Raw genomic sequence first — 13,221 nt, 5'->3', positions numbered from 1 at the left:
AATGAACGGTTTGATTGACAGCAATGGTTCTTGAGGCAAAGTTGTTCAGTATGAGGAGATTTATCAACTGATATGCATATTGTGTGGATGTGTGCAACACCACGTGATTACAGAGCCAAAAAAACTCGTTAGCGCCAACTAGTGGCCGATTTCTTTCAAAATTCTTACAGACCTCTTGGGCCATGAGTTGAACATGCCCATCGAGTTTCGTTCCGATCAGCCTCCGTTAACCTTGTCTAATAGGTGCTCAAACTTCATTGGCCGATGGCGGCCATGTTTTTTGAGATACGTCAATGTCCTCATAGGCATACATGGCACCTTGGACCAAGACACTGCATACCAATTTTCAAGTCAATCGGACAAACGGTCAGGTGGTTATAGCCCTTTTCATGTTTTTTTCAAGTTATAGCGCCACCTACTGTTCAATCGTCGCGATTTTTTTACTGTGACCTCAAATTGAACTATTACACATGTTTACCGAGTTTGGTGAAGATACCTCATTTATTTCTCGAGTTATAGCCGTTTTAGTAAAATAGGCTCCTCCCACAACGTACGTTTTGGCGCCCCCTAGCGACCGTGAATCGAAATTTCAACTTTTTTTCGATAATTATTGATATTCAGACTCCAGAGAACATTTCTGCACTGGTTTGGTTCCAATCGGACGAAAAACCTAGGACTAGTTCGCAAAAGTAGGTTTTTGAGAAAATTCAAAATGGCGGAAAATTTTCCCAGGCGGAAATGAAATCGGAGATATACGTTTTGACCGTCTTGAGCCAAGGATTACAGTGATATAAGACACTTGATTCTATGACATACCGTCTAGGAGTTATGGCTGATTTCATACTTTTGCTTGCTATAGCGCCACCTATTGACCAATCGGGGTCATACTTTGATAGGTTCTCCCCAAATTGAGGACTACCATTTGGCTGAGTTTCAAGTCTCCAGCACTTACGGTTTGGGCTGCACGATGCGTTTTAGGGGAAAATAATAATAATAAAAATCAGAGCAATTACAATAGGGTTTCAGCACTTCGTGCTTGAACCCCTAATAATAATAATAATAATAATAAACAGAGCAATTCCAAGAGGGTCCTCACACCATCGGTGCTCGGGCCCTAAAAAGAAAAATGATTTACACTGACCCAAAACCAAAAACCTGAGCTTACCTAAAACATTAACACTACTAAACAGTAGAAAAATCTTCGAAGACCCTCGTTCCATTTGTCGTGAATGTTTCACCCAGAATCGCTGATCATCCAATGTTCTGTATCAATATTTTTGATTTCAAGTTTTCATTCAGTATCTCGTTTTCAAAAAAAAATCTGCTACACTTCTTGAGATAACTGTTACCTTTGCATTAGGTCAGGTCTGGAAATTATTGCTAGTTGACAGAAGCTGTTGTCCAGATTGATAAGCATATCTGGATGAAAGTCATTCTCTGGAATAGAGAGTGCATCCAGTTCAGCATTGTCCATAGTTTGTCCTTCATCCGCGTAGCAGTGCGGCTCATAAACAACAAACTCCTCATCACGGGTTTGGAGAGCAAGTAGTTTCTATAGAGAAGAAGGGGGGAAGGAAAGAGCAATGAAAATGGTTGACCATCCTGTCAAACTTTTGGACATGTTTCTTATGATCTAAAGGTTCTAAATGCTTCTAAATGATTAATGATAAAGAATGAGTAGATCATGTCCAATCCTCTGATTAGTAGTCTATGTTGAAAGAAGCATAAAATCACCTTATTGATGATAACAGCAAGGCTGTTGCTCAGGTAAGCCGCACTGCCGTAAAAAGCACTTGATCTGATACTCGAACGCTGCTTAAAAAAAACACAGATTATGATGTAATTGAGGCTGAGCTGAGCTGATGTTTGCATATGTTATTAATTATTACCGTCACTTCATTCTTACTTTGAAATTTTCTCTGTATGATCTTGTGGAACTCTAGAAAACACACATAGCAGAAACAGTCCATCACAAAATCAATGAAATGACCAAAACATTGGAAACTTGTTGTGGTTGTATTACTCACCCTATCTACTGAGCGTATGAACATCTGGTCGGGGTAGTCTAGCTTTGGAGCCTCCTGTGTTTTATGTATCACCTGGATATTTTGAAGCAAAAAGATAATTTAGAAAAAGTTACATCTCCTGTATATGATAGAAAACAGGAGTAGAAATAAAATTCAACTGCTTTTAACTGTATTTTTTAAATAAAACTATAAAATAATATATATCATATATATCATATATATATACTGAAAATATTTTTTTTCAGTTTGAATTACTCATGAACAATTAATCATACACATAACATGCATAATGGAAAAGGAAATGTTAGATGATATTATTTATGTTTGAAATAATTTTGAAAGATAAATATTATTTCCCAGAATGCTCTAATTAACCCCAAAGACAAACATGAAGAGTTTTATTGTTACTCACAGTTTGTGATGTGATCTTGTGGCTTGAATTTACATTTGTAGACAACTTAAAGCTGGTATTTACATTGGAATAACCTGTTTTCTGAATGCCTATACTGGAAGGAACCTTTCTGAAGACATCCTGATGATTTTAATTAAAACAATCATTCAAGGTAACAATGAATGTTTTATATAAATATGAGTTACACTTATCAATATTTTACACTTTACAATAAGGTTCAGTTAATTATTATTTGTTAATGAATTAGGAAGCATGTACTATGAACAGTAGTTTTTACAGCATTTACAAATCTATAAAGTTAATGTGGTAACGTTATTTTACAGTGTTTCTTACACATATCGTTACTGTAATTATATTCTTCAAATAACAAGAATATGTTATTTCTAATCTTTCCAAAAATGTTTTGGGTTAATTTGAAAGAAATTACTACTTTTATTCAGCAAGGACATATTAAATTGACCAAAAATGACAAAAACCTTTACAATGTTACAAAATCTTTCAATTTAAAATAAATGTTTTCATTAATAAATAATATGTAAATATGTCTCACAATGCATTGATGTTTCTTGAGCCTCAAATCAGCATATTAGAATGATTTCTGAAGGATCATGTGACACTGAAGACTGGAGTAATGATGCTGAAAATTCAGCTTTGATCACAGGAAAAAATTACATAGTAAAGTATATAGCAATAGAAAAGAAAAAATACCATTAAATGAACAAATGCTGTAAAAGAACGGTTCATTATTTCATGTTATTACATAATGTTGACATATAGAACCTTGTTGTAAAGTGTTACTTAAAAATGAATAAAATGCACCAATTCAAATATTACTGAAGGGCCGCTACTGTGGGTTGTGTGATGAAATTACCACGCAGTCTGTTCCTGGATTTTCCGTATTTGTTTTGATGAGACGACCAATGCCATCATCCATTTCAATCATTTTTTTTTCTGCCTTGCAGGAGATCAGAAGGACCATCAAGCACATTGCTGAAAAAAGAGAGAATTTCTTCATTTAACAATTTTTATTGAATTTCTATTAAACCATGTAGCATTTTCTACAGCACACGTTGGACCAAATGTATACAAACATATTATGACTGTGCTATACAGATATTAATCAGTATGAATAAAACGAGAGAATTTCTGTTTACCTTGTTGCAACCGTGGTTCGATTAACAGTTAAAGACCGCCAGAAATGGTTAGTCATAGTGGAAAGGTTGAGTATTTATGTACCATACAGAGAATCTTGCATTGATTTAGCCAGTACCAGAGCTCCAGGGTCCAGACACACAACTTCAATCTCTCTGGAAATGGGTGCCATATTGTCCCATCCATCTGAGACAATAGGTCTCTGAACCAGCAATGGATGAGGTGGAGCAGTTGTAAGGGTTAACAGGAGACTGAACAAACACATTGTTGGACAGTAGGAAGCTATTAGTATTAGCCTGTGCTGTCTCTCCTGCAAACGTCTCAGGACCGCCCAGATCAGTGGAAGAGGAGGATAAGCATATAGCAGGAGATCTGGCCACACGTGAGCTAGGGCTTATACTTGAACAAGTACTTGATTCTGCTCAACTATACAGCCTCATCTACACACCATGCCAGATAAACTGCAACTGTGAACGGCTGACAATCACCTGGCTATTAACCAGCATTGAAATGGCTGCAGGTGTAACCACAGTAGACGAATGACTGCCGAGGCAGCAGTTCAGTCACAGGAATTCGATGTAGGGTTTCTGGAAACTTGGAACCTTGCTACCACCTTTTGTTCATTGTGTGAGTTGCCCTCATTGATATTGAATCCAGGTGCATACCCAGAAAACACATTGACTGATGAAGAACAAACAGCTTTTCTGCAGATTCATCTTCAGCCCTGAGGCTGCAACATGCTTCAGTAGGTGCAGTGTGTTGTTTTTGGCTGCTTGTCGATGTGTAGAATCAACAGGCCGTCCCACTGCATTGCTAACTTCTAATGCCACCTGAATACATTGTGTGATCACACATGGGGAGAGAGAAAGTCCAAAGGGAAGGACACAGTATTGGTATATTCTGCCCTGGAATGTCTGAATGTAATCTGGATTTGCAAATATGCATCATTTAGGTTTACGAAGGTGAACCACATTCCAGGTTCAACAGCACGCAATACATCTACCACACAACATAATATGCAGAAAGGTAGATGTTTAAGGTGACTGTTCAAACATCTGAGGCCGAGGATTGGTCTGAAATTCCCACCCTGTTACTGAACAAGAAAGTATTTTGAATGGAAGCCCCTGGGGTGGATCTGAAGCAAGAGCCTGGCAAAGGTCCCAAACTACTGTGGACCAATACAGGTATATAACAGGGGTCTGTTACTGACTTGAAGACAATATATGATTTCTAGTGTATCGAGGAGCCGCACATTGTTTGTAACATTGTAACATCCCTCCAATGTTGTATCTGAGAGACTGAAAAATGGACTGTCACAGACCCTGCGGCATCAACGGTGGCGAGGGGCAGTTCTCTTATATACATGAACACATGTATTAGAAGGAACAAGAAACAAGAATTACCACTTGACAGGGAGGTCCAAATGTTATCACCGCAACCAAACACAATACTCTGGTAAACCAGTGAGCGTTCTTAAGATTAGGCCTAGAAATCACATACAAACACCACGCGACCCAGTAAGATGGTAATGAGTACCCTGGTTGACTTATAAGTTCTATTAATATTCACCTTAATGCTGTTGGATATTCCCCTGATGAGAGACTCTGAATAACCAATGAGTCCTTCAAGTCAGATTAATCCATACAGATGAAACCCCGCAGGGATTGCCGAACAATCTGTGCACAATTGAGCAAGATAATTTTGTGAGAATGACAAAGCAGACTGTTCAGTTCAGTCCCTTGTCGGTTATTGTTCGTGTCTATGTTATAAACGCTGTTGCGTCCTGTTCACCTTGCCTGTGTACATTAAAGCTTTGTCATATTTTGGAATCAAGCTTTGTCCGTCTGCTTCGTCAGCCAAAGCGTGACAGGTATGTCATTGATTAGAGTCACATGTAACTGGATCAACATGAGATTCTCATAAGTGTACGCTAGTGCACAAACTTTTCCACTATGATTCTCCATCTTTGGCGGTCTAAAAACAATAAAATAAAAATGTAATTCTCAAAAGCATATGTCATTCAAAAACCGGTTTCAATAGGTTTCCACAGCATTTTTTGTTGTTGTTTTACCACACCTTTAATGGTTGGATTGATTTGTACAGAAGGATGGGTTTATGAATTATGGTATTATGAAACTGTTTGCAAAAACCTTCATCATCTATTAGGACTGTTAATACCAACAAAACATTGTAAATCACTGCATTACCTATGAAGATCAGAACTGTAAGAACAACGGTCCAGGCTGCAGCAGGTCCCATTTGAGCCATCCGAGTCATCCTGACATGGCAGTTGGGAGCGATAGAGCAGTCACACACTGTGACCGACAGGTTTTGGATGGAGGACAATCCCTGCTGGTCTGATATTTTGATCTGGAGGAGGTGATGACCTGAATACACACTGTGTTCTTTTACAAGACTCACCGTTGTGCCTTCAAGAGAAAAAGATGTGTTAGTATTACTGCTGAAAGATACAGAAACACAACCTCAAAGAGGTGGTGGAAGAGTGCTGTCTTTCTAAGAGATCTCTGGCATTATTTGCCTAGAGTAACATAACATAACACTGTTCATAACTTATTTTTCTTCTGTGATGTGTTTTCATTAAGTGAGGAATTGTGTAGGGTGGACTGGGATGAGTGAAGTAGAAGGTGACATTACCATAGGTTGGTTCAACTCTCCATTTGTCCTTAACATCTCCTAAAAGCTCATAGTGGAAAGGTGAACTGTATGGATGAAGGTCCAGGTCTACAGCTGTGATATTGGCCACTGTGGGCTCTGTATCCAGGCACATGTTGACTGTGTTCACTTCCAGCATTGGTACATTATCATTTTGATCATTCAGGTGAATAAATAGAGTTCCAGTGCCTGTCAGCGGTGGGACACCTGCCAATCGGAGACATGGGGTAAACAGAAATTCATTTGGAGTACAAAACATGATAATGCCATCCATGATCATTCATGAGTTTAGCTTTCTTCATTATGATAAGAGGACAGTTTTATCACCCTAACATTTCTGACACTGACTTTATGCCATTATCGTAAGTCTGGTTACACAAGACTAACTGGCTAACTAATTTTTTTCATGCATTTTCCGCTAAACAGATGTTAATGTTGGACTCTGTGTGGTTAATTACTTAATTAAATTAAATTTGTAAATAATTTTGTAAATAAAATAAAATAACTTCTTTGTCCAGGTATACTTCAGAATATGAGAATATTTATAATAGTAAGAAGTACACTACTGTTGAAAAGTTTGTGGTCAGTCAGATTTCTCTTAAGTCTGTTATGCTCACCAAGGCTACGTTTATTCGATCAGAAATACAGTAAAAGCAGTAGCATTGTGCAGTAATATTCCAATTTATGCATGTGATGCAAAGCTGTAATTGCAGCATCATTTCTCCAGTCTTCAGTGTCACATGATCCTTCAGAAATCATTCTAATATGAAACATTTCTGATTATTATCAATGATATTATCAAGTGATAACTTTTTCAGGATTATTTGATGAAAAGTTCAAAAGAACAGCATTTATTTGAAATATAAATCTTTTGTAACAAAAATGTCTTTACTGTCACTTTGGATCAAATGAATGCATCTTTGCTGAATAAAAGTATTCATTTCTTTAAAAACCATCATCTTACCATTATCCACAGCATATAGGGTTGCTCTATAGGTGCTGTTTATCCCAAACGGCGACTCTCTGTCCAGAATTTTATTCGTGGATACTCGTCCAGTCTTTGCATCAACAGTTATCCATCCATCAATATCTTCACCTTTAACAAATCTGAGAACCAAAGAAATACCAGATTAAATCAGCTCTATTTATATGTGATCCTGTACCTCCAATAAACTACAGTGGCATTAGTTTTACACATATTATTAGCTTCTCATACTTAAATGTGTTTATATGGCTTCCATCCATGTCTTTAGCAGTGAAGGTTGTGAGACTTGTTCCTGCTGCTATGTTCTCCATTATGTGAACGTGTTTAACAGGGGGTATAAATACCGGAGGGTCGTTGACATCTTCAACATAAATGGTCACTGGAATGGTATTATAGAGGTTTTCAACACTCATGCCAGAGTTTTGGGGTATAACGTCGACCTCCCACTTGGCATTCTCTACTTGCTTTTTGACCTTACATGAAAAGTAAGGAAGTTCATTCTGCACACTGATGGTTAGATTTTGGTATGTTTGCTCCTCATAGTCCATTTGCTAGGTGTTTGGAATGAGCCGAAAAATAAAGAGAATCCAGAGGAGTGTCAACATGAATGCATGCATACATATATTTTTTTTAATGTCTTAATAGCTCCAATCCCAGCAGAGGCAACAATATAATGACAAAGTATTTCAGTGCAAACTGGTTCTGGCGCAATCAAAATGTCAACCATATGCCTACCTTAACAACTGTTAAAATCCCCTCGTTTGTTTTAGGGTCTGTTTCAATTTTGAACTGCTCTTTTTTATCTCCATGGATAGTGTATTTGGCTTTCCAGGCTTCTGAACCACGGGTGTCTTTGTCTGTTACTTGCAGTCGCAGAACTTCAACCCCAGTTTCTCGCTCCTTGACCTTCCCAGGTCCCTGAAACACAAGTCAAATATTTGGTTGGGTTTTATAGAACAATATGCTTACCTTAAAAAAAAAATAATAATAATAATAAAAAAATAACAAGCATCAAAACTTGGAAACTTCCAGTCCAATATGAAACCTACTGTTTTGCCAAAGAACTCTGGAAGATTGTTGTTTTTGTCCAAAATATTGATTATCACTGTACTTGTACTTGATAATTGTATCTTTTCCCCTTTGTCCTTTGCTTCAACCAGGATTGTATATTTCTGAGCTCTCTGGAAAAAAATTATTTAGTAGAAGATTTCTTGTGTAGGAATGGAGAAATATTTATAAAGCACAAAATGCAATGCATGCCAAACAGGTAAAGGTACAAAAGTAGCTTATTATTACAAATGAAAGAAATTAGTTTCTTACCTCATAGTTCAAACACCCTTTAAAATAAACTTTCCCGAATTGTTGCTGTTGCTGATTTACATCTTTTTGCTGCTGAATATAAAATTTAACATTATCTGGTGTTGGTGTGACAGACTTGATTGTTAAATCAAATGTTCCATTGTTTGTTGTTGAATCATCTTCATCAGATGCCAGTACTGTCACTACTGTTTCACCTAGAAAAAAAGTGCTAGATGAATGTAAAGTAAGTTCTTCATCCTCAAAGAATTTATTCAATATTTAAGAATATTTCACCCAGTCCTTATTTATTCACCCTTATGTTGTTTCAAACCTGTATGCTGTTTTTACTGCTGTATTACAGAATCCAATCCTATCTGTTTAATATCCATGGTCATTGCACTTAGGAAATAGAACTTTACACTTTATAATAAGTATCTTTAACAATAGCTGGGCGTGAGAAACTGACCAAAATAATTTGTTTAGGGGCTAGCCTATTCATTAAAAATCTTGCTCTCATATCTTGTAATAACTTAAATAAGTTACAATGCCTCAAATTAATTTGAACTTTGATTGTAAAAAATAAATAAATAATTGTTGTGTCATGTGTAACAATTCTAATAATTTGAAAGAGAAATTTTCTCTAATAAGAAATGTCAAATGCCTTGTTGTGGGTAATCATTAATCTAATCATTCTAATTAATCATTAATCTAATCACTAATCATTTAATTTTACAATTTCATAAATAAATTAGTGAAGGGCAAACTAAACTGGGTTACCTTGAGAATGTGACTCATCCACAGTCACTTGATAGACCGACTCCTGAAATTTTGGAGCATGATCATTTATGTCCAATATTTTGATATAAACCCCGAGCCTTGTATCCACTTCATTGGTTGATGTGTCTTTTGCTTCAAATGTCAACTGTAATTGAGTCCAGCGCATGTCAATATACAAGCCTTTTTTGCAGTGTATTTACATGAATTTCAATGCTATTATGCAATGAGTGATTTGTTTATTAGGGAGTACTTACTCTGAGAACTTTAATTCCTTGTTTATTTTCAAAGTCCACCTTTCCATTTACTGAAACATAACCTTCTTTATCAATTCTGAGAATACCCTTTGGCTCTAAATCCACACCCTGACCTTTTAGCTGATATCTGACTAAATAAGACCTTTCAAGTTCAATCTGAAACACAAACAACATGCACACTTAAGTGTTCACATAATCATGCTAATCCAGTACTTGTACACATATGTAATGTGAAAAACCATATAAAAATGAAATGGAATTGAACGACAAAACAGGTAACTGTTTCTAACTCTGCTCACCTTGCCTAGGATATATGGAAATGGACCAGGGTTTTCTTCCTCGATAGTGAAAGAATCAATGATCCATGCGCGCTTCTGTCTCCCCCTGTCAGCCCATACACACACGGTCCAGGTAAACTGAGTTAAAAAGAAGTAGTCATAAATAATGTTATGAAAGTTGTTATAAAGGTTATGTCAATAAGTGAATCTCACGAATTCCGGCCATAACATGTCCTATTTTATCTATATTTTCATTATCTTCAGTGCTGGGTAGATTACTTACAAATTGTAGTCCATCACTGAATACAAATTACATGAAATTTGTTTTAGTTAGTAACATAATCTATCACATTACACGCAATATAATCTGATTACTTTTAGGTTACTTTGGACTTAACTCGTTTATCACATTGATTTGAGTAAAATCCTTTATCATGCTGATAAAAAAAAAATACAAAGAGAAAGAAAAATGATTACATGTTCTGTTTTCAACAACATTAAGTGCATTAAACATTACATTATTGCAGGGTTTCCCAAACTATTTGTGAAGAAACTACAGGGGGTTCGTAAACTGATGAAAAGTTAATAACAAATTAAATCTTATGCTAAATTAAAAGAAATGAAACATATTAAAATTAAAACAATCAAAATGAAGCACTAACTAAAAAAATATATATTTTATCTGCATTTTTTTAAATATTGTTTTTTCTGACTCTCAAAAGTCCGTTTAATTATACTAGCCTGACTAGTGGCCGGTCTGTGTTTATTCTGTAAAACTGGAAGACTTTCTGAACACATATATATATATAGGCTTTTTTGGATAGGAAAAATTAAGGACAATAATGCATTTTTAATAATTTATTGCCATTTTGTGAATATTAAGTAATCATGTAATCAATAAAAAAGTAACTAGTATTTTAAAATGCCATATAATCTAATCCTCTACAAGGATTTCATTTTTGGAAAAAGGAATGGACGCAAGAGTACATGGACCATTCTTAAAGTGCATGCTCATGTTCATGTGTCATGATCTCAAAGACATACAGGAATGAAAGACACTTTTCATCCATACCCAATAGTGGTAACATGTGTCCAAGTCAACAGAACTAATTAAATAAACATGCTCTACCTACAGTTTTTACTATAAGACACATAGCAATTAATCACATCAGCTAATCATTCGATGGAAATCAAACATTATTCAGCTCATTGTATAAACCTGGATTTCACCTGACTTTATACAGTGTGCTACACTGTAAAAAATGTAACCGTGATTTTTACGGTAAAAAAACGGCAGCTGTGGTTGCCAGAACTTTACCGTCAAAAATTGGTTTTTTGGTTGGTTTTACAGACTTAACTTAAAATTTACAGTAATAAACCGTATTTTATTATCTGATATAATGTGAATTTACCGTCCTATTGAAGTATTAATATCTGTTTTGTACCATAATACACTGATAACCACCAATCACAGCAGTGATGATAGTCACATGATCAATCAAAGCTCATCACAAGCAGCTCTTCCACAAGAAAGTTAATACTATAGAAGCTGCACAGAGTCATTCACACAAACATTAAACACCATCACAGTAACACACATGAAATTTTAAAAATGCAATAAACATTAATTTAACAACATTAAATGTAACATAAAACCCTAATGTACATAACTGATTAGAAAAAACGAAGAAAACTATGAAGAAACATAGTTATTTCAACAAAAATAGATCAAATGTGAAGTGTCACACAGGGAATTGTGGGAATGTCAATTTACGGGTTTTCACTGTAAATTATACAATGAGTTGTTCTTTTTCACTTTCAAAAACTGTAAATTTAACGGTATTTTAGAGTAAAATTACATTAAATGTACCATTAGATCTATCACAGTTATTTACCGTATATAGTACGGAAACTTTCTGTTAACCAATTAACATAAACACATAGCTAAAGCTGTATCACATCACACAGACCTCAAACTCACCAGCACTAGGAGCAAACTGACAGGAAGGGTCTTCATGTTGAAGCAGATCGTCAAACAATCCAGTGTGAATGAGTTTCCTTCTTTCTCACAGAGCAATAGTGTTCACTGCTGCTCATATAACTGATGGGAGAGGGGAGGGGATATTCAAATCAGGGAGGGCAGGGACTGGCTCAGTGCCATTTTACTATCATTGATATACTATTATAGTTTTAGTTCATAATTTGAATTATTTGTGTGTGTGTGTTTGTTTATATGTCTATAGTTTTATTGAGTTCTAGTTTATTTAGTTTTAGTTATTTTTGTAGGCTACTTTAACTTAAACTAAACCAAAATGAGAAATATTACTTTGGCAACTATAGCTGAAATTAAATATGTTTAAAACATTCAGCAAATGTACAGTAGTACAACATTTGAAGTGGATCAAAACCTTTCATTAAAGTTATACATGAATTTTGAACAATACCTGTTCTTGTCTTAGGACATCTTTGACGAACTTGTCCTAAGACAAGAAGACAAGAACTGGTTTCAGTTTTGCTTCAAATAAATTCGTTTAGGCTTTATGACTTATGACTTATGGCCTTATAACATAATGCATGTTTATTTTATAGGCTACTTAGACTATATTTTTCATTTTTGTTTTGCATTGAATATAATTTAAAGGATTTGTTGTGGAAACCGCTATGCCATCGTCCCATAGAAAGCCATGTTAAGCGTTTTCTTTATAATAACGGGTTTCTATGGGAGGAAAACGCTTAACGTGTAATTAAATGCGTTGCATTCATATTCTGGGCTCATCTACTTTTATGTACATAGTATGGTTTATTAATAACGTGTGTACAGAATTTGATCTTTTAATATCACTGTCTCATTAATGTTGGTCTAAAGATGCATGGAAGGTAGGAAAAGACAATGAGATGAGTCCTTACTCATGTACGAGATCGGACAAAGTGCCAGAGTGAGGTGTGTGCTTATAAGTGTAGGTGGTGATGAGCAGATGGTGTAAATAAAGCCATAAATTAAGAATTCTTTCCATCTTTTCAGTTGAATCATTTCCACATTGTACTAAATCCTTCCCTCATTTTAATTTAGTAAAAAATAAAATAAAAAATAAATAATGGACACAGTTTAACTAAATTAAAATTAGAAGACAAATTAGTACAATGTGGCAGATTACAAATTCATAATTCATGCTTCGTAATCCAACAACAATTGGTGTCCAACAACAACTCTGGGGTCTGGGCTGTTTTTGGGGCCCTTGAGAAGTTCTGACATGCCCTGACATTTGTGCTTTTTTCAGTTGCTTATAAACATATTAATGGCAAAGGTGTAAATTCACTCTATAAAGCACAAACAGGGCTACAATAATATGTGAGCCACGTGTAT

General features: G+C 35.5%; 1 protein-coding gene across 1 annotated transcript; it reads right to left on the bottom strand.

Moving 5' to 3' along the window:
• Positions 1–1,345: 1,345 nt before the first annotated feature.
• Positions 1,346–11,921, bottom strand: LOC311073150 (cadherin-like protein 26; the record flags this gene model as incomplete). The annotated part of the gene is made up of 16 exons (XM_084098633.1): positions 11,839–11,921; positions 9,879–9,995; positions 9,580–9,735; positions 9,326–9,470; positions 8,570–8,763; positions 8,299–8,430; positions 7,985–8,167; positions 7,481–7,800; positions 7,229–7,371; positions 6,247–6,471; positions 5,799–6,020; positions 3,311–3,429; positions 2,028–2,099; positions 1,907–1,939; positions 1,735–1,812; positions 1,346–1,552 (listed from the first exon to the last, which is right to left on the bottom strand). The coding sequence occupies exons 1-16, from the start codon at positions 11,872–11,874 to the stop codon at positions 1,346–1,348; spliced, it is 2,382 nt and encodes a 793-aa protein (XP_083954759.1). The 5' UTR covers positions 11,875–11,921.
• Positions 11,922–13,221: the final 1,300 nt, after the last annotated feature.

Source organism: Abramis brama (assembly GCF_963993115.1).
Source record: "Abramis brama genome assembly, chromosome: 22".
NCBI classification, from domain to species: Eukaryota; Metazoa; Chordata; class Actinopteri; order Cypriniformes; family Leuciscidae; genus Abramis; species Abramis brama.
This window is presented reverse-complemented; position numbering and strand designations above follow the sequence as displayed.